At 41.4% G+C, this 21,851-nt stretch overlaps 4 protein-coding genes across 8 annotated transcripts; 1 reads left to right on the top strand and 3 right to left on the bottom strand.

The window, feature by feature from the left end:
- Positions 1 to 75: 75 nt before the first annotated feature.
- On the bottom strand, positions 76 to 5,904 carry LOC6622221 (RNA polymerase II-associated protein 1). Of its 2 annotated transcripts, none has more exons than XM_002046881.4 (14): positions 5,712 to 5,904; positions 5,378 to 5,652; positions 5,082 to 5,319; positions 4,623 to 5,025; positions 4,081 to 4,563; positions 3,859 to 4,025; positions 3,636 to 3,802; positions 3,488 to 3,573; positions 2,376 to 2,610; positions 2,161 to 2,318; positions 1,554 to 2,091; positions 1,357 to 1,495; positions 883 to 1,295; positions 76 to 820 (listed from the first exon to the last, which is right to left on the bottom strand). In XM_002046881.4, exons 1-14 carry the CDS (start codon positions 5,836 to 5,838, stop codon positions 647 to 649), a joined length of 3,603 nt encoding a protein of 1,200 aa, XP_002046917.2. In that variant the 5' UTR covers positions 5,839 to 5,904; the 3' UTR covers positions 76 to 646. The 2 variants fall into 2 exon arrangements, with proteins under 2 accessions (XP_002046917.2, XP_015030825.1); XM_015175339.3 differs by having other exon boundaries at positions 5,082 to 5,322.
- Obp69a (Odorant-binding protein 69a) lies at positions 2,695 to 3,857 on the top strand. Its single transcript, XM_002046882.4, has 5 exons — positions 2,695 to 2,854; positions 2,914 to 2,992; positions 3,055 to 3,143; positions 3,204 to 3,306; positions 3,375 to 3,857. Exons 1-5 carry the CDS (start codon positions 2,783 to 2,785, stop codon positions 3,473 to 3,475), a joined length of 444 nt encoding a protein of 147 aa, XP_002046918.1. The 5' UTR covers positions 2,695 to 2,782; the 3' UTR covers positions 3,476 to 3,857.
- A 387-nt stretch (positions 5,905 to 6,291) lies between the features above and the next one.
- On the bottom strand, positions 6,292 to 8,810 carry Smyd4-2 (SET and MYND domain containing, class 4, member 2). Its single transcript, XM_002046883.4, has 4 exons — positions 7,930 to 8,810; positions 7,528 to 7,870; positions 6,713 to 7,471; positions 6,292 to 6,656 (listed from the first exon to the last, which is right to left on the bottom strand). Exons 1-4 carry the CDS (start codon positions 8,510 to 8,512, stop codon positions 6,347 to 6,349), a joined length of 1,995 nt encoding a protein of 664 aa, XP_002046919.2. The 5' UTR covers positions 8,513 to 8,810; the 3' UTR covers positions 6,292 to 6,346.
- Positions 8,811 to 9,649: 839 nt separating this feature from the next.
- On the bottom strand, positions 9,650 to 21,254 carry SCaMC (Short Calcium-binding Mitochondrial Carrier). 4 transcript variants are annotated; one of them, XM_015175337.3, is made up of 9 exons: positions 21,108 to 21,254; positions 19,491 to 20,338; positions 18,872 to 18,986; positions 18,726 to 18,813; positions 18,538 to 18,649; positions 12,182 to 12,256; positions 11,848 to 12,006; positions 11,201 to 11,774; positions 9,650 to 11,134 (listed from the first exon to the last, which is right to left on the bottom strand). In XM_015175337.3, the coding sequence occupies exons 2-9, from the start codon at positions 20,022 to 20,024 to the stop codon at positions 10,899 to 10,901; spliced, it is 1,893 nt and encodes a 630-aa protein (XP_015030823.1). In that variant the 5' UTR covers positions 20,025 to 20,338; positions 21,108 to 21,254; the 3' UTR covers positions 9,650 to 10,898. The 4 variants fall into 4 exon arrangements, with proteins under 4 accessions (XP_015030823.1, XP_015030821.1, XP_015030824.1 ...); XM_015175335.3 differs by having other exon boundaries at positions 18,872 to 18,998; XM_015175338.3 differs by lacking the exon at positions 12,182 to 12,256 and having other exon boundaries at positions 18,872 to 18,998; positions 21,108 to 21,253.
- Positions 21,255 to 21,851: the final 597 nt, after the last annotated feature.

Genomic DNA, 21,851 nt, shown 5'->3' on the forward strand with positions numbered 1-21,851 from the left:
TTTGTGTTGTGGACACACACACGCATCAACAAACGTATGGCGTATAATTTAATTAGCTGGTGGCCTTTCAATTGCTTTCATTATAATTACATATATTTTATCAGCAGTCGCGGGCAACTATAGACGACAGCCGCAGCGGCCAAGATGTGGCTCATGTGCGGCGTTTGTCGGTTGTCAATAAGTCAAGTGATGTTAATTAATTGAGGGTGATAGTGAAACTGTCTCTCTCTCTCTCTTTCACTGCGTTCCAAAGTCAACCTGCTAGAAACAGTTAATAGTTAACGCGCTTACAATTAAGAATGACATATATCTCTACTCACATACATACGTTCTTATATAATGCAGCATTAATTCCACTCAAGCACATAATTAAATAACAATCCCAGCGCAAGCTAGTGTGCAGAAAAAATCTATGCCACAATATTAATTGTTTTCTGCGTAATCTATTTGGGCCTTGGCCTACAGACCCTATAATCGGAATCCAAGCACGGTCGCCTGGCAACATATAAGCTAATGATTCAATTATACATATGCTTTTCATTTTGAATAATTTACAAGCTATATCACGGCAACAAAGTTAGCCCAAGGAGACGTTTCATACAGTAACATTAATATTCATAAAGATATTCAACTCTTATGCAGCTGTTCAAAATATCTTTGTTTTTTGTATTGCTTGTGAATTGTTGAAATGATGCTTGGCAATTTTGTGCGCAATGCTGCCAGGCCGCACCAGCTGACGCTGCAGTGCATCTCCATAGAGTTTAACCAGCGATGGTTCATCTTCTACGGGCTCTAGATAAGCATTAAGCCCGCCAATTAACTGAAAAATACAACAGCATTTAGGACAACATTTAAAGTGAAACATTTTTTCTTTGCACATACCAAACTTTCGTCACAGTTTAAAAAGCGCATTGCCTGTACATGCTCGGACCAGATTCGGCGACGCCACTTATTATCATACTTTTGCGCCAGCGGGAGCAGCACTAATGAGCTAAACAGCTCGTCGCCATAGCTGGCCGCTTCAAAGTGGTTCACAAACAGATAGTAGAGTGGCTCGAAATTGGCTTTGTCCTCAAACGTAGCCTCAAAGTCGAAAAAGTGGTTTTTATTCCGCGAGTTGAAATCTAGCAGTTGCTTGTGAAGCAGCTTGTGTAGCTCTGGCTCCAGAAACTGACTGTCGGGACCCATAAAAGCTATCATCAGATACATTAACTTCTCGAGTGGGCTGACAATTTGTAAGCCCTGCTGCTCTAGCTGCTCTACAAAGCTGAAGGTCATGCGCACCAGCTGATTCTCTGTGGGTATTATATTAAATTTGATAAAAGTAAAAGAATAGAGACTTGTGAGACCACTTACCTGAATATATAACCGCAGGAGCCTGCTGCACATTTTGCAAGTAATTGTTAAGTAGCAGCCGCAGTTGAAAATACGGCCAATCTGGCATCAGCACAGGCGCTTGAGTATAGCAGAGCGTCAGCGTAGGATCCTTGTTGTCCTGCATAAATATAATTAAGGGTTAGTGAAGCATTCACATTCACAAAATCGTAACGTACAGCTATAAAATGTGAGTAAACAATTTCCATACAAGTTTCTTGTAGCAGCTGCAACGACTTTGAGTCCAACTCCACGTACTGTCCGCTAAAAATGTACCGATCGAATATGCTTTTCATTTGCTTGGCCTGCGCAGTACTTAAGGAGCACAAATAGTTATAGACCACCTGCAGCAGTTGAGTGCGTGTCAAGTAGGTTTCAAAGCCATCGGTACTGAGTAATTGATGGACAAGCTTCAGTTCGCTGCGAGCAAAAAAGTTGCTGGCCAGAAAGCGATTTAGCCGGGTGCTCAACTGCTTTAAATACTCTGCCAAGGGCTCAAGCACGGCAGGTTGTAGCAGAGCTTCAAAGAGTGGCTTCATACCATCCTCCAGCGGCGGTTCAAGCAAAGCCCAGATATTGCTCAACAACTGCACTGAATATGTATCGCTTACAATAAGCTGCGGCCCGTAGTCGTTCATCAAGACCGCCCCCACGTTTGGCAGCGGGCCATGCACATTGCGCCGATCACTGATGTTGCGCAAAATTATAGAGCTCAGGCTGTGAAAGGTTGAGAGGTATTCATTAAAACTGATTAACTAATTAAGAAAGCCTGTCAAGTATACTCACGCCAACTGTTGCACACATGCAATAAATCCAGCGGAGCAAACGAATTCCGGCAGAATTTTGCGCAGGAACTGTTGAAAGGACGCTACCCCGAGGTAGCCATGGCGTGAGAACCAACCCACAGCATAGAGCAAAGCACTTAAAAGGGTCAGTTGTGTGTACTGGAATGGTAATTATATTATAAAGGTACTTGAGGGCATCAATAATACTTCACTCACATCCTTGAGTCCCTCACCACGCGTCGCCTTGTGCAGCCAACTGCAGCAGCAGTTATGCAATGGCTCTAGTAATAGTTGTTGCGCTTCTATGTCGCATACACCGCACTCGCCACTGGCCACAATGGCAACCACCAGGGCAGCTGCGTGCTGTCGTATAAGCGCCGGACCGCCCACTTCGAATACGCAATGATTATAGTGCCAGTCAAGCGTCTGACGCAGAGCAGGTAGGAATTGCCTGTAAAAGCAGAATAATAGGAATTATTTCCGGCATTTGGCACCGCCAAAATAATTAGCTATATAAGTAAGCAACTGTCCAGACAGGGCTTAGTTAGTATTGAGCGCAACAGCTACTGGGTTGCAGTCCGACGCGGATAAGTTAAACAGCAATAAGCATTCGGGATTTAACAATGTACTCCAAGACCTTAGGCCTAACATTGGCATTACTCGTCTTATGCAGTGCCATAACGCCACATCAGGCAGTAAGTTCCTGTTGACATCAAGTTTATCGCCTATTTTTTTAATAAAAACTTTCATACAGTGGGAAATACCCGATGTGGTGAGGAAGCAGGTGAAAAAATTGCATGCGCGCTGCATAACCACAACTGGCGTCTCCGAAGGTGGGCTACAGGTGAAATACTAACTACAAAAAGTCTCCTATAAAGCATTTTTGACTTTGCAGAATTAGTGAGCCAGGCGCATAAGGGTGATTTGCCAAACGATCAAACCTTTAAATGCTTTCTGCACTGCATGTTTGAAATGGTTGGATTGGTATGTACAAAACACACACATACTTTTCGAAAATGTCATTTGATCTGCCAATTCTCACAGATCGACAGTGACAACGTTATGCACTTGGAATCTCTGGTTGATGTCTTGCCAGTGGAAATTCATTCAAAGATTTTGAATTTAGTAGATGCCTGTGGCACGAAAAGTGAGTATGGTAGCATATTAGCCCACCAGTCAATTTATAGCACACATCTATTATCTACTTGACTGCAGAGGGTGTTGACGGCTGCGACACCGCATATCAATCGGTTCAATGCTACATCAAAACGGATGGACCTTTCATCAAAGCCGCTGTTGATGATTTGCTCGGTTAATATAAAACTCACTTGAACAATTCACGATCTATAATTCCCAGCAGCAGCAGACAGCGTAAAATGCGCAGCGCTTCAATTTGAACACGAATTAATTTACCCTGCAACAAAAATGAAACATTACGAATAAACCGTTTAAAAACTAGCATATTGAAAACCCTACCCTTATATTGTCACGATAGTATAAAAAGTCTTTTAATCTCTGGATAAGCGTACCATCCGCCAACTGCTTAGCTATGTCCAAGTGCTGGCAGATCAACACACGCAGCAGCTTCAAGCACAGATACTGAGGATGGCCGTAGAATGAAGGCTGTGCTGTGCTGGAAGACGCTGAAAAATAAATGTATATTTACATTTCTAATAAAACTTATTGTTTATGCACTTACCTGACTGCGTTATATTGGGCATGAAGTTGAGCAAAATTACATTCATAAGTTGTTTTTCCTGAACCAATTGCCGGGCCACTTCCAAATTAGTGCGTGCGATGCGAATGAGCAGCTTTAGACAGGACTCGACTGTGCTGTTTTCAGGACGCACTGAGCTCAATATAAAGCTGTAATTAGTCAAAGAGGCTTTAGAAATTGGAACACACTCTAAATGAGACATACCTAATACGTTGTAAAATATTCGTTCGCATCAGGCAACTCATCAGATCCGTTTCGGCCAGCTGAAAATCATCCATGGACATACGGCCATCGCTTTCCGCCTGATCCTCATCAACATCGGCTCTTACAGCTTTAGAATTTGTGCGCAACAGTGTCATGTAACGTTGCAGAAAGGCTACCGATGTTGAATCGCTTGTGTCGTCGCCATCGGTCAGCACCTGCAGCGTTGGCTGCCAATGGCAATAGGCATTCTCATGGATATGATCCAGTAGAACTTCATCCGTTTCATTGTAGAACAGTCGAGCCAAAGCCCTGCTCACCACTTCTAGTTGAGCGGGTGTATTGTCATCCAGTCCAAAGCGCAGCAGAAAGAATATTTTGGAAATGGGCAGCGTAAGCACCTGGTCATAGAAGCCCTGATTATAAATGCTGAATATGCCAGCAATCGCGCCAAATGCAGAAATGCGTTGTTGCAAGACCGTTGAGCTGTAATTGAATAATTTGTTTTATATTATGTACAGTTGGTGCGGACATGCCAAACTTGCCGTGCCAAACGAAAGAGCTCCTGCAACGTGTAGCCCGGCCGCTCGGGTTCCTCACCATGCAAATACAATTCACGATCATCCACATTCTGTGGCAGTTCCTCAAGTGAGTGTGGCAACAAAACGCCCTTCCAATCGAAGCGAGCATTAAACTGTTGTCCAGGCTTAAGCTGTGCTATTCTCGCGGGTATATCACGCATCCAGGCCAACTTGTGCTCCTCAATCAAATTGAAATTTAACCAATTGCCCTCATCACTTTGCTGTAGCAGCTCGTGTGCTGGATTCGACTCGGTTAAAGTAGTTGACGCTGGCGAAAGCTGGTGCTTGGTGGGCAAGGGCTTAGGCGTAGTTGGATTAGCCTTTTGGCTTTGACGTTTTTTGACCAGCAGCTCAACCAAAGCAGGATCTTTTGGAGAAACACATTTCATTCATAAAATCTATTATCGTTTTATTCATATTTACCCAAAGAGCTCAGCAACTTTTGCCGCTCTGCCAGGATTTCCTCCTCGCGCATTTGGCTGAGTATATTCAGGTTTTCGGCGTGAATTTCGTTGGACAGTTTCGCATCTTGGACAATAGCGCTGGCTACTGGCAGTGTCTTATCATGATTATTACTTTGTAAATCATTTTGGCTGCTTACATTCAACTTTTGATTTGCATTGAATTTTTGTGCAAAAATACTTTTCGACCTGTTGCCTTTCTGCTACAAAGGAGTTTGATTAAATTTAAGCATACAAGTTGTTTAAATTAGCGCTTACTTGATTTAGCTGCTGTTCCTTAACCGCTTGCCGCGGCAGTCCTTCTCTTCTTTCAACAATGTCACCAACTACATTATTTATCAGATCGAAATCTACTTTGCTACCGCGCACATCACCCAGCATATTCTCGTGTATTTCATCGAGCAGTATTTGTTTACTTTTAACATCTTCCAGTTTTTTATCATGTGCTACACTTTCCGGGGCGATTGTTGAAACCCCTTGGGTCTTGAGTTTATTAAGCTCTCGCTTTTGTGCAAACAATGATTTTCCGGCCGCTTTTATTGAATTAAAATGTGTTCATATATATTTTACTTAGAGCACATTGCAGACTCACGCTTTTCCACTCGTACAACTGTGGCCGCAGGTTGGAAACTCGGGTTTTTCTGACGCTCAGCATTGAATTCTGCGGCCATACGCAGAACATCCTCTTCGCTTTCTCCAGGTTTTAGTTTTTTAAACATTTTCCGCCTTTTATCAATCCACAAACACCGCGCAAGCCGAAAAGCCGAAATAAATCAGCTGGCTGGAAAGACAATAGAGATGGGCGATAGCCAGCTAGCAGTGAGCAAAGTACTACAAAATAATCGATAACATCGCCTCAGAACATGTGGCTGATAAATAACATTAACATATTAACATAGCATTTTAAAAATACTGCTAAGAACTTTAACATTTGGAATTAGTATTACCATTTTATACGATTTCAGCTGTAAATAACATTGTATTCAATTTTAAGTTTGTTATATCGATAAGCAATTAATCGGAGACCATAAGCTGGAACGTTTTCCAACACTGATTCTCACTCCTGCGCTCAAATTTAATATTTAATATTTTATCCGTTAAATGTTCACTTTCAAGTGATTTCCATTGACCAAAATTGCTGCAAATTTGTGAAAATAATAAATTTATCTAAATACTCGCAAATTAAACTTATAGATTTCAAACAGTAAATAAAAAGCAATACAAAAATTACTTCTTGAACGTAGTACCCGTATTGGCCATACACTTAAGCAGAGCCTGCTGTGCAATCAGGGTATCCTTGTGTGGAAGTGCAGCAATTTGGAAGAATGCATCGATGCCCTCCTTGAAAAGCTCAATTGCCTCATTTGTCTTCTGTGCTTGCATGGCCTCTGCAGCCTCTCGGTAAAGTTCCTCTATTTTAATAAGCTTTGCGACACTCTCCTTTAACGAAACATTCTTGCGACAGCGAGGACAGCGCACGTCCTTTGCCAGATCCTTGGGAAACTTAAGCAAATTTACGCAATTTGCCGAGGTGCACCTAAAATTAACAAGGAGTTATAACACCTTGATGGATGTATAGTTAAAAAAACACACCAGAATCGGACTTGCTTGTCGATCTTCTGCAGCAAGGGCCAATTTTCCTGGCAAGTCAGACAATTACAACTGAAGGCGTAGCGACCGCGCAATGTTCGCTGACGCTCCTTTAGATTCATCTTGGTAAATATGGGCCCATAATTTACAGCGACTATCTCGTTGGGTCGATGTGGCTTGGTAGCAGACATGACCAACTTTTTGCCCACATAATAGCCAGCTACGCTGGGCCAGCATTCGTGATTGAAGTAGGAACCGGTGCCATATAATCCTGCGCCTACATAAACCACCTTGCAGCCGTCAAAGCAGTGCTCATCGGTCACCATGGTGTGATAGATCTCGTGTGCATTGTATTGCAGAACTTGCAGTAGTCCGAGCAGGGCTGTGGCCACCTGCAACTCCACAGCGGTGGGATTTACGCCTTCGGTCTTGCGTCGCCCAAAGTACAAAGCCTTCTGTAGAATGCGCATTAGAAAGCCGGCCATTAGGGAACGCTGCAGATAGTCGTCCGCCTCGCGAACATCCTGATGAGAGCACAAATGCTCGAACAGCAAATTAGCCGTTGTCAGACCATCCTCCAAGCTGGCTGCCTGGGTAAAGACTCGCAAAGCCACAAAGCACAGTATAGACATGCCAGAGCCAATGAACAGATCCATAAACTGGCACTCGAAACGATGATAAGTCTCGCAAGCCTCGCCCATGCATTGGGCGGAGCAGAAGGCAATGCCCGAGCAATGCAGACACGGAACTGGGATGTGCAGCCTGGAGAAATCAGCCGGATTAATCGAATGATCCAATTATATCAACAATAAACTCACCGCTTGAAGCAATGGTGGCAATTGGTGCCGAAAAAGTTGGGCAATAGACACGCCGCCACGGGATTCTCACAGAGCACCACATCGCCGGTCTTCAAACCCTCGTTGGCCACCACAAAGCGTCCCTTCTCCTTTGTCTCCACGAGCTTAACCACATTCGCAGCACCGCTTAGCGCTGGATTCTCGCCATGCGCCAATGCCGGCGCCAGCTCGTTGGCCTGCTCCCGCTTGGCTGGCTTGATCTGAGCAATCTCCTTGCGGGAGGCTGCGATTATGGCTGTGTTCGGCCCCGCCAGCTTTTCAGCAATCTTCAGAGAGATCTCAGCGCGTGCGCTTTCGGCCATAGCTGTGGAAATAAATAAATAAATAAATAAATTCATTTAATTATGTGCCCCAGTAACTTGCCTGCGTAAGCCTTGGCCATTTTGCAGTAGTAGTCCACGTTTTGCTTCGACTCCAGTCCAAAATTAGCCGCCAGCTTGAGATCACTTAACGCTGCCTCGCCTTCGCCCAGACCAATCAGAATGTTGGCACGCGTCAGATAGGCCATGGCCAGGGTAAGGCCATTGTCAACGCTCGTGTCCAAATGTGGAGCAGGTGCCCGCATTACGGCCAGATTGGCATGCATCAAAGCCTGCTGCAGCAATTCTGTGCGATCCTGCTCAACCTCAGCGGTGCTGCTCATCAGATAAAACTTATCGGCCTGAGCACGGCGCTGTGTCGAGAGGAGTACGTCTTTCTGCTTATATACCGGCTGCACATGCTCCAAGACGCCGAGCACCGGATCACAGATCTCGCGATCACTGAATATGGAGAGAATGCGAGCTGCATTTGATTTCAGTTTTCCAAAATAGTTTTGCAGCCACTTGTCGCCACATGCATCTCGCACATCCAAATAGAACTCGTTAAAGAAACCCTTCTTATCGGACTGCACGGTGCGCGTAGAGCAGATCTTCTGATAGTCCGGATCGTACTCCATATTTAACATAACTTTCCAACTTGAATTATATAAAAATGCAATATGATTTTTTTCGTTGCAATGGCCGCTGAAAATCGACGACACGTCTCGTTTTCCGTTTAGTTGAGTATTGGAAACAGCTGGCGGGCGGATACCCTCCAAAAATAGCCCCGAACTTTCAGTTCGGCGCGTTATAAATAATTGCGTCCGATTCGCATTTGAACTAGTCGTAGTTCATTTTCACCTCGTTTGAATGCGGTCCGCCTCAGTTGCGCCAGTTCGCCGCCAGAGATCGCCACATTGTGCTGATGATGCTATTCAGATGTTGCGCATACGCCACATAGTCTCTAATATTGCAGAAATTATTACGCTAGGGATTATGCTTTGCATTTATTATATATCGTTTATATTTGTAACTTGAGTAGAGCATGTAAATCACATTAAATAATGTTTGTTTTAAAAATTAGCTAAACGTACAAAAATATAACAATATATAAATATATGTTTATATATGCAGGCATGTACCATATATGCAGCTATATACGTATATTTAATTGTTTATGTTGAATTTCTTGACTTGAAACATTCAATTAAGTTATTTAATGGAATATCAATTTACTTGTATTTATAAAATTTCAAACATACATAGATTTATGTTTCTAAGCGTTTAATCTGCAACTATATATTTGGAAAGACAAAAAGGCGTTACGATAGATATTTTTTGGAATTATGTCTAACATTTGCTATCTAACGAAAAAAAAACCGTATTGAGCATATTACTTTGATTATATTTTTTAAAGAGAATCAAAATTTAACCTTTTAAAATGACTAGATCGGTATTTATTGTTCTAATACCAATTGGATAAATATTTATATGCATGCTGATCGATAACCAAAAAAAATTGCTTTTGTAGTTTAAAGTTTGTATTTATTTGTTTGTTTTAAATAATGCATATGAACTTGTCCTTGATTTCCAAGGGTGAGTGTTAATTAAATAGATGAAAATGTTGGGATTTTGTAGAACATGATTTTCCAGTTACATTTCACAAAAATGCGCAATTAAAAAAGATAATGCACAATATGTAGTACTATTTTCACTAAAAATGTACAAAAAAAAAGGTTCAATTGACTAATTAAGTGTAAGGTAAAAAAAATAAGACAGAAATGTTGTAACTTTTAGTTTTCGTTTTTAACAGTTACTTTTTGCTTTTTACAAATTTCAAAAGTTAAACTCATTTTTTTTTTGTTGAGGTTTGTGATACACATAATATATATATATATAAAATAAATATAATTTTGTTTGTTAGCTTTAGTCACAATTAATCTCGTTGGCTTCACTTGCTCTTCACAAAATACAATCTAAGAAAAAATGTCACTAAACTTAACAAATAAAATGCTACAAAATTTCAGCCTCGCCGTCGAACAAAACTGCGACCGATTAGAAGCGCATAGGTTGGTACTTGTATTATTATATGTATGTATGTATGTAGGTATGTATATTATTAACTATTATCATCACATTTCAAACGTTAAGTATTAATTGTTATTTCTGTAATTTTATGCTAAACAAATACGAGTAGTTTATGTCTTTTGTGTACAAGCTTAAAACGCTCCTAAGTATTCATTCATTTGATTTTCCACACTCTTTTTTTTTTTTTGTTATATTTTTATCGCTCACTTTATTTTCTTTTAGTTATATCGCCTGTCCCAGCTTAAGCACTTGGACGCGGTAAAACCTTGTAGCTTATTATAGTTGTCTAGACACTCCACAATTTCAGAGTTTGCAGAGATAAAATGCTTGAAGTTGAATTTAACCATTTTGTTGCGTTGCGGTTAGTTTCATCAGCATCTCTTGCAGCTGCACGATTCGTTTTCATTATTCTTTTTTGGTATTTATAGACATAGCACTGCGACCACGCGACTTATTTAAAACATACTGCTCTGACATAATCTACCTGCTTTTGTGTTTGTTTCAATAAATTAGCACTTAAAGTTACAACGGCTTGAGCCTACTGCGATTGTAGGATAAGTTAAGAAACTTGGGTATTTGATCGCGCCCTGCTCCACATGCCTAAAATTTCACATATTCCATATTTATAAATAAATTAGCCATAGTATCACTTATTTTGTATTTTTAGAAAGTAACCAAAACTAATTTAACTATAAATTATATAGAAATATACACCAAGAGCATGGAAGAGGCTTGTTCTACACTTAAGGAAAGCATCTAATCATTTGTCTTAAAAAGAAGAGTCTGTCAATGCAGCAGAGAGCGAATGGCGGGCACGCCATATCTTACATCTACCACTACTACTATACAAAATGGAGCACTGCACTAGAGCCATCCGCACTCGCACGGCATAGCACCATCCGCACTGCAGACGGCCACGCAGGAGATGAGGAGGGGGTAAACAAATCACGACATCTTGATGCCCAGCGCTCGACTTGTATATTCGTAGACAACGTAACTAATGGAAACGGCGGGCAGCACCTTCAGGAAATTTGGCGTTATGCCACGATACAGTCCCGTTAGGCCCTCCTGTCTCACAATCTTGCGGAACAATCCCGTCATTGTCTCCTCGCCGCTGTGCGCATCGCTGCTTTTCAATGGAATCTGTGTTTTTCGCGTCTGGCTAGAAATCGTCTCGGCGGCTAAACAAGCAGAATAATTTTTAATTAGAACCCGAAGCACACAATAAACAAATGTTGGAAACTCACCTTGTGCCTGTAGCCGCGTGCGCACTAGGGCCAGCGGGTAGGAGCACAGTTGACCAAGCGCGCTCGATGTACTGCCGCAGGCCAACAGCACCAAGAAGCTGGGCTGCTCATTGTTATCATGGCTAGCTATGTATCGGCGTTTGAGCGTCTCGTATACGGCCAGATCGATGCCGGCGTATGGCAATATGCCCAAAATGTTGGGCACGTATCCACGATAAAAGCTGCGCGCGCCTTCGTGTTTGTAGATTTTGGTCGCCGCATCGGCTATGCCTGCGTACTGACCGGTCTTGCGAAGGGCTAACCGCGTTTTTAATACTTCCATGGGATAGATGATGGTCTGCGAAATGCCTCCAGCCGCGGCACCCGCGTAGAAGCGCTCGACAATGGTCATTTGGCGTGTCGAGTCATTGCCACGTATCAGACGCTTCATTTGCTCATAGGCGGCAAATTTCAGCGCCGTTTCTGGTGCAATCTTCAGGACATTGATACCATTACCGCGCCACATGCTGCGCGAGCCACCTTCTTTAAGCAATATCTTCATACACTCTGAGATTCCCATTTTACACGTTTGCACCTGCGGGCAGAAGCGAAAGAATTCATGGAATTAATAACCATTGGAAGGGAGAGGTTTGCAGTGCGTTCATTACCTGCAAAAACACTTTAACTCTGTCCAGCGGAGCTGTGCACGTACGCGAAACTGCTCCAGCGATGCCACCGGCAACAAGGTGCCGCCACCAGAGACCTGTTTGCATTTCCTTCTGCGTAAAGTCATCAGGTACATTCATATCCTCGCCAATGTCGAGGTACTGTAACGGATCAAAACAACAAGAAATTAATAAAACGAAAATAAACATAATGCTTAGTCTAAGCCTTAACAAATATATATAAACTATTTATTATTGGACATGGAGGATTATGAAAGATACTGAATTTGTCTAGCTACAGGCATACAAATTAACCAAACTATGATTCAAGTCAGACCAATTGCGCTTCCGAGGGGTTTACTTTTCCGCCCAACAGTAACATCAACGACATCAGCCATCCTTGCACGCCCGCCTGTAAGTATTGCATTAGTTTTGGATCATGACCGGAATTATATGTAATGCAACATATGGCTGGCACACAAGATAATCCAAATAAGCTGTTACCCACGCGCATCTTCTCTTCGTATGCAGCAAAAGACAAAAACCAAGCCAAAAGCCAAACAAGAAATAAACACACACAATGCGGAAGAGAATCTCAATACGAATACGCAACTAGTTCTAAAATAAGAAAATTTTTGCAAAAGCAGCAAGAAAAAAATACAAACACGCGCCAAGCACTCCCCAACAACCCCTATGCGTTTTATTTTGCCAACCATACATATATGTTATATATATATATATATATATATATATATATATGTGTGTAGACATTTGTGTAATTGTATGTAATAGCAATTTGCGAGATTTGTGAGAGTCGTGAGTCTGAGACGTGCCCTCTTCGGTTACGAGAGGGCTTACGTAATGAGCTAATTTTGTTTTGTGTGTACCATATAGAACATTCATTTCGGAATATTTCCTAATATTTGCAAAGATTCCCTAGCTTTTGTATTTGCTGCGTAGCGCTGATAACAATTGCCTGATAAGCCGCCAGAGTTGAGCGAAATGTCAGCAAAGCCGTCTGAAGGTGATAAACATTGGCAAGTCTTGTGATCTTTAAGAGCTTTTCGAAATGAATATAAAAATTAAAAAAAACAAAGGAATGCTTGGAAACAATATTTTGACAATTTTCCCCTCCCAAAGCAAAGCCAATTCAAGGATAAAACAATTTAAGTAAAGTTCATTTGCCTTTTCAGCGCTAAAAACATGACTTCAATGACATATTTTGAATGACATCTAGTTCAAATATCACAAAAGGCCAACATCCAAAACAAAAGCTAAGAGTACTTAAATTCCGCGCTGCGCGGGCAAGCTCAACTATATAGCGCTTATATATAAAATTTAATTTTTTTTGCATGTACATTTAGTTATTATATATGTGCGAATGAATGCCAACCGAGGAGGATGTTTGCACAACAAATTCAAAAATTTCATTTTTCATGTTTAACATATTCTCACCCCAATGGAATATTTTTTTTACATTTTTCGGAACTGGACTTATAATTTATTTTTTTTGGTTTGTTTACCTTTGAAAATGATTTTCTTGATTTGGTAACCAGAATAAATAATATTTATATATATTTTTTTAATTGGTTGGTCATGCGGAAAATATTAAATTCATATATGCACAAGGTGGACATTGACTTGACTCTTAGAAAACTCAATATATATATATATTCCCAAACGTATTTTCATTAATTTTTTTTTTTGGCCAACGGAATCGTAGATATAGATATTGCGAGCACATGACAGTGAAAAGCTTTCTAGAAATTACGTCTATTTATATCAACGCCGAATTTTTATCGCTATCAAATTTTGAGGTCTCAATGAAGTACACGTATGTCTGTGTATAAATAAATATATATGAAAGGTGAATAGAGGCAGCCAAAGTTGGTTAATTCATAAAAGTTGCTGGCCCCGAGGGCCCGAACAAAAATTTACAACTCAACACAATGGGCCAGGTTAATACCGTGGAAAACCCACAGCCAAGGCTCAAGCAGTAACTAATGCAAGGCATGAAGGCAAACTGGGCCAAATGAAGGTGCAGCTTGAAACCGGATAAGTACGTTGGATCAGTTGACTCACAGGTTACTTTTGGAATGCGATCGAAGGGTAATTCAACGAACTTGGCTCGTGACGCCAACCGCAGACGTCAGCAAAGCTCAAGTGTAAACAACGCAATGAGAGATCAACAAGTTTACAAACAAATTGCTGTTTGCACATTTGACGTCATCAGCAAACACACCCCCACAGCCGCCCAGACAGCCATGACTCAGCCTCCATAACTAGCTGAAAGTTGGCCAAGAGCAAATCATCATGACGTCGCGGCGGCACTTGGCAACAGCAGCTGCTGCTGCCTAACGAAACCCCGCAAGGGACGCAAATCAGCTCGCAGTGCGTGTGTCCCTGTGCGAGTGTGTGTGTGTGTGTGTGTGTGTGTGTGTGCGCGCGCGCGTCTGTTAGTGTGTGTGAAGTATGTCGTCGACACGCTTTGGCGATCGTCAAAGACGAAGACATGGGCAATGCGGTCGCGACGCCAATGGTAAGCGGCGTACGAGGGAGGGGAGCGGGGTGTCGAACCGGTTTCATATCAGCTCTGCTTGGCTTCGCTTGTTTATTGTTTCGACGCGCTGTTGCCAGGCGCCGTACGTGCTGCGTGTAACGGAAAGCGAAGCGAGTCGAATCGAAATGTCGAGTTGAATTGAGATGCCACAACACATACAGACGAAGCACAAGTGCAGCACAGGCACTTGCAACAGCAGCTGCGATAATGCAACTCAGTTGTAGCAGAAGCAGACAAAGTACAGCATGTGCTGGCATTTTCTCGTATATATGTTATAAAAGATTTAACAGCAATTCGCTGGAATCGATTAGATAAATGGCAAAACTCTTAATAGATGAGTCAGCGCACAATTCCAGCGATTTAACATTGTTAACACTTGGGGAAAAAACATAAACTGCTGCGTCGCATTTGGGGATATACATTTCTCCCTTATCAATAATTGCTAATTAAACAAATTAGGCGTTAAATAGTCATTTGGAGACCTACCCGTCCCATCATGTCACGGAATATGACAACAAAATCCTCCATCATGTCGCCAGCGACAGCCATTTGTTGTATATTGTGGTAATCGACTGGCAAATTGTATTGGTATGTGTGATTGCGAAACATTTTGACCAGATATTTATATATTTATCACTCTGTTCATCAACGACACCCAATGTGGGTGTGTGCACAGTTATGTATGTATAACTATTTGCAGCGTTTCCGTTAGCCAACTTCCGCTCTGCAATTGCGGCTTGGTTGGGTTTGCTTTCACTAATTTGTTGCAAACCGTTACAAATAATTGCAAACTTTCACTTGTAATACGATTACAAAATCTTATATATTTATAATTAACTAATTAGCTAGAATGAGTATAGCGATACGCAGACTTTGCTTGATTCGCACACAGAACGCGACGCTTGATCAAAATTCACGTTTACTGTTGCAACGAAGAACGCAAAGCAGTTACTCGCTTCAGTACTGTTATATAATAATCGCTTTAGCAAAGCGAATCGAATTTAACGCGCGCACAACCTACGCGTGAGCCAGCTGCCACAAGACTGAGAGCTGTGGCGCTCACAACAGCGATCGTAGTTCGCAATCAGCGCTGCCAGCGTCGCACAAAGTTCGTTTTCGTTGTCGCTCTAATCAAACAGCTGTGGCGCGTGGCTCTCGTCCCGCTCTCTCCACCACTCCTGAGCGCTCTCACTCTCATTGAACTGAGCGCGCAAAAGGCCTCCACGCATCAGTGTACGAAGCCCCCAAGTGTCACCCTCTCTGGCTACAGCACAGCAACTAATTTCAATTTGCCGCTTAAATGCGTGCCCAGAGAGTGAGAGAGGGAGAGAGAGCGAGCGAAAGAGAGTATGTAAATGTATTGAAAGAACGCATTTATAACACCTTCATTGACTGGGCCAGACTATATGCAACCGATTTATTGGGTTGTTTACGGGTTTCTTTTCTTTGTCGGAATATTCGCATGCTAAACCAGTTTACGCCGATTTCACACTTAATCAAGGGCGTTCGCGAGAGCATGATTGGGGCAATCAGACGGGCGGTGGGTGCTTTTGCTGATAGCCACATGACGGGCATATGACGGTCTGTCAACCCCGGCTACTGCGTCTCAGTGGACCTAATGTTTACGGCAAAAATTAGGCACGCCTCTGATTTATCTACTGCAATGGAAATTTTACAGATTGCAACAGTACGTCATTGGTACTTGTGATCTAAAAAAGCAGATGTAAGCTGCAAATGTTTACACGAAAGTTAATAACCAAGTGCAAAGTGTTGCAGTTAGAACCAAATATTCAAAATCAATTTTACTCAGAAGGGACTTACAAGACATTCAAACTAGTTTGGTCAAGTATTCGCAAAAAAAAAGTGGTTGGTTTAGTTTTAATAGTCTAGCACATTTGCTCACCGAAAAAAAAACCCTTAGTCAATCAGCAGCAAGTCATAGTCTTAGTTACAATTGTCTTAAAAACGCCCAGCTGGGAATAATTACAAACGAGAAAATCATTTACTAAAAATTTGATAAAATAAATTTGATTTAATAAATATTTTGACTGACGTTGCTCAGTCAACTTCACTGAAAGCTGCAATAAGTAGCGAGGCTTTTCAATTAATTTATAATATCCCCATAAATTAGTATACAATTGCAATGTTTATGTGTTTAGAGTAGAAACAGCTACAAAACTGGAGCATATGTTTCCAGGGAAAACAATAAACAACAATTGCAATTGGCAGCTAAGGAAACGGATCAAGTAACGTGGGTGGAGAACAAACAATTGATTTTTACAGCAAAAGCACTTGCAACTGTTAATAAATTGTGTAATAATAGCTGCTCTTTAGGAAAAACGTATGCCATTTTGTTGTGCAACAAATAAAAGGCTTTATAGAGAGATTATGAGCCGCATGGAAAACAATTTGACGGAAATATTTTGTTTTTGTCATTTTCAGACACGCGACGACTTTTGAGGACCTGGACTTTAATCAACAGCTCAACTATTTATAATAAACAATTTTGCAGGGTAAATATTTGTGAAGCCTACGACACAGTAAATACTCTTATCGGAAACTAACTCAATATGCTGACAAACGAATACCCACAATTGACTTGCAGTTGCAATGAGTATCTAAAGCTTTAAATCTCAACATCATAATTGAGCTACAAACATTTGGGTTGATTCGCTTAACTTTCTGTTAAATGTTAACGTCTAGACTGGCCAAATTCTGGCATACCATTAAATCAAGCAAGTTGTCTGCGTAGCAACTAAAGAACCGGCCTGCTATCGCTGAGTTCCCATTGTCAGTTGCCAGACAGGTACCAGGGCAGACAGCTCGAACTGGTTGACCTTAAGAATTATCATTAAGCCGCGGGCAACAAACTGCAGCGCGTTGTCGGAATAAACAGACTCTAGGGGGTTATCTTCCACGTTCACTTTTATGTACATATGTACTTACATAAATCTGGTATATGGAAGAAAAAGCCCGTTCAAGCGAAATGTAAAGGCGGAATGAAATCAGCTCAGCAAATGGAAAATCATAACCAATTGCATTAAATAATTTATATATTATCAAGAGCAAAAACAAACGAAAAAACAAAAAAAAATACCCAGCTATAAAAACAACAGAATATATGTAAACAAAATGATTATGCAGACCACAAAGCCATTGAAATAGATCCATTCGACTCATAAACAAGCACAACAGCCAGGGCCAGCGCATCATTAGAGAGTAAAATTCGACTGATAAGCGCATGATAAAAGATCAGTTGACTACCTCTGACAGCCCAGCCCAGACATTATCATTAAAAGCTAGTCAAAAGCATCAATTCAAACCGTGATGAAATACCCCGCCGACTTACGTCAGCAAAATAAAGAGAGAGTGAGTGCGAGAGTGGGAGAGCGAGAGAGTGTAACGGGCAATAAGAGAGTATGATATGAAACTGCAAAGCTTTTTGCTCTTAAGCGTACTGGCCCCCAAAAGTAGAAGTGTTTATTGGGTCAGGCTTGGGCGATAGGGAAATGCCATGATTCAATTTTGAATGTCAAGTGTTGCTGATAAGGTGAGGTGTGTGTGTATGTGTGTGTGTGTGTGTGTACGAGCATGGGAATGAGGATATACATGTGTGTGCCCTTTAACTACTAGATAGGACTATAGAAATATTTTTGTTTTTTTTTTTTATGATTATTGTAATTAGATAACTTTGACGATATGTACCTTCAAGTCTTCCTCAGCTAGTCAGGACTGGAACTACATTTTTAAGCAATATAGTACACAGGTATGTTAAGTATATAGGAAGAATGTTTTTTTTTTTTGTTTGTTTGTTTGATGGGCGCATATTAACGAAACGAGGAGGGTAAAAAGGTTTAACGATTAGTTTCAAATGCGATACGATAAAAATAAACAGCTAAATAAATGTCTAGACAAACGAGCGCAGCAAAGTACAAATTGGTATTGGCTGTAAATGGAAATTGAGCCAAGTTTGCACAGGTTTCGCTTACAGTGTAAACATGGGCAGCTGCCTGTGCATACTTTTCCTTTATCCAAAGCCAAAACAAATCCATATAAAGCGATAAAATGCTTACACTATTCAATTACTAGCAGCTACAATACAAACTAAGAGATGGCCGATTGCCTCGACTTACAGTAGAGTGCCGCCAAAATTTGATCAGATCATGAATGTCCGTTGAGGGCGCTAGAAGCATAAAGTCGCGCCACTCATTAAAGCTTATGTTTAGGCTGCCGTCCTTGTCCATTCTGGTAGGGGGATTATTTTTAAAGAAAATAACCATTAACATTCATGTCAAACGTTTTTAGAAACAAAAGCAATAACCTGCTAAGCAGTTTTCTAGCCTCATCGATGTCAATGTCCAGGCCCAAATCCTTGAATGCAGATATTAACTCCTCCAGGTCCACTTTCCCTGCAATTTGACAAGCATTGTTATAGGCATGTATGTGTATATAGACAGGCCAACTTACCATCCCGATTTTTGTCCAAGTGCGAGAACTGCAGGCACAAATTCTTCTCATGCTCTCGCACATAGTGCAGAAATTCGGCGAACCCCACGTTGCCGCTTTGATTCTTGTCCGACTGCTGCAGGAATTTCTGTGTTAAATTAAACAAATCATATTAACAATAAATTCATAGGGCCGAGCCAAATGCTGCACATGTAACCCAGTTTGTTGGCAGTTGCATTGCCCAACCTTAGCCTTGGCCCCTCAATTGTCAAAAATAACAGCAGCCCGTTTGCCAAAATCAATAGAATTAAACAATGTGTGATCATGTGAGACGTTATGCATATTTCTTGCAGCTGAAACCATAAAAATTGCCACCCAAAGGCCAATTATGCAAAAATCTAAATACACGTTTATGCACATCGCATATCTTGTCTTTTGACAGCGCCAGACAGACAACGAGGTGTGCACAGATCAGATTGTTGTGGCAGACAAGAGAATAATTTACATTTGGCTTATTCAAAAATGTGTTTTGCTTTGTCAGCGAATAATTTATGCAAATTATGTGACGCAAACCCCGTTTGAGAATCAACGCTCGATTGAATAGATAGATGGACACCCACATAATGGGGCCCTCACTCACCACCGCATAGACACTGGACATGCCGAACTCGTGCAGGGCCGCGGACAAATCGTGTATGTCGATTTTGCCATCGCCGTCGCGGTCCAATTGATTGAAGATGCGCTCGAGCCGCTCCTCGTCCTCGGCAGGTATCTCAGTGGGCATGATGGACAGCGGCACGCTCGAGACGGCCACTGCCATGGACACAGTATTCTGTGGCGACACAGTGTTGAGATTGTAGGGCGTTGTGGCAAGATGCGCATGCTGCAGTTGCAGCTTATGCGGCGGCAATTCACTCTCATGACTTGTGCTATTGGCTGACCTCAATGGCGCGTAGATGGCATTTGCCTGCCGAGCGTAGTTGTAACCGTTCTTCGGATCCTCCGGCGTCAAGTCGATATCTATGTCGATGCGTTGCGCTTGCTCGGGTTGACGATGATGATGATGATGTTGCTGCTGTTGTTGTTGCTTTTGCTGCTGATCCGGCTGCTGCTCAGACTGCTGACTTACTACTAAGGACGCGCTGTTTTCTAAACCGACTTGCTTTTTAACCATTCTCCAGACTCGTCTTAACGTTGTTTCAAGTATTACTTGCTGTTGGCGACGCTCTTCTCAAATGCAGTGTGAGTGTTGTCTCCTTTATTTATTTATTTCTGTTTCTGATCCTAGGAATGCCCGGCAAACGTTTCAGTTTCGATAATATATTCGAACGGCCGTCTGTTCCTATGGCTGAAACATTTTGATTTCGGGCTCGGTAACGTTTTCTATCTAAAACTGAACTGAACTAAATGTGTTGAGGTGAGCCCAGCTGATGCGGTGCGAGGCGGGGCGTGGCGTGGCGTGGCGTCGCTTCGCACTTTCTATAATGTCTATAAATAAAGAAATTGAATTTTTTGCTTATTCACATAATATACACAATATACAGCTACGTATGTGTATGAATGTATTTTAAAAGGCATTTATTCTAAAGTAAACAAAATATAGAAAGAAAAAAAAAAGACCCAAGACAACCAAGCATAAATTCATTAAAACTGTGGCGATAGCCCTCAAGCCCCAGACAGCTTCGAGTCAGCTGCGAAGCCCGCACCAAGTCGTTGCCATGAAAATGAAGTCATTGCCGAGCGAGAAAGAGCGCACTTTCACTAATTTTTTAAACAATTTCACACTGCTCTGCTGCCAGCTGGGCAGCGGCGAATACGTGTGAATCATTGATTTTTTTTTTCTCGCTTTTGTGTTATAAAAGGCTGCGGCTCGCCCGGAAATGGCTGAAGCCTTGAAAATTGACAACTCCCCACGCACGTTTGCTGCCAGCAGCAGCAGCAGCAGCAGAGGGTGCAGGCAGAGGCAGGACGATGCTGGAACTTTCTTTTATTTTTTCTTTCTCTATTTGCATTTAGTTGTGTATTCAATTGCATTAATTTAATTTAAATTGCCTTCGCTTTGGTGTTGTACATTCAAAGTCTCAAATTTCACGCTCTGCTCTTTTGTACGTTTTTTGCCAAATTGGCAAAATTAAATTTTTGCGTACGCGTTTTTATCCACACACACACACACAAACCCGAGGCACACACATACATACACACGCTGAATAAAATACTCAGCGGCCGCAAAGACCAAAAACGGCTTGCAGTTTGTTACCTAGTATCTCGACTTTTTTTAAATCGATATAAATATATGTATATATATTGAAAACTTTAAAATTTACTGCATTAATTCACTTTGGATCTTAATTATACGAATAAACTGCGCGCACTGCCAACTCGTATGTCGTGCAAACGATAAAACGATAAAAGGCATTTGCAGATTTTGTGCTAGAGACGTGCGTCGCGTTATCATAGGTCACTTAGCGTCGATTATTCGAACTTGGTTCCGGAACCGGAATCATTCATAATATATTCATTTAGTTATATATTTAGGAACGTGAACGTAGATGCCTTGACTTTCAGCAAAGTAATAATTATTGAACAGCTTACCACAAATTTATATTTTCCATAATTTGTCAAAGGGAACCGAATATATTTACTTTTTCGAATTGCTTTGATCCCGCCCAATGATATATGAAATTTTTCAACACTGAATCCGAGCAGTGGTTCAAATCGCGTAGGAGCTGGCAGTTCGATAGATCTTTTGAATGAACCACATGCGGTTGGCTTTAAATTAATTTCAAAATAGCTCAAAAACGTTTCGGTCAATTTGAACCAAACAAACGTTTATGGTTGGCTATGTGAAATTATAAAACATCTAAGGAAAGGTAAAAACAAACCTTTTAAATAATTTTTTTTGCCATATTAAAACCTGATATTCACAATAATTTAGTTTGAAGAATTCTCAAATAAAAATTGATTTGATTATGTGCTTAAAAACAAAATGCATAAATTTATA

Source organism: Drosophila virilis, chromosome 3 (genome assembly GCF_030788295.1).
Source record: "Drosophila virilis strain 15010-1051.87 chromosome 3, Dvir_AGI_RSII-ME, whole genome shotgun sequence".
Lineage (NCBI taxonomy): Eukaryota > Metazoa > Arthropoda > Insecta > Diptera > Drosophilidae > Drosophila > Drosophila virilis.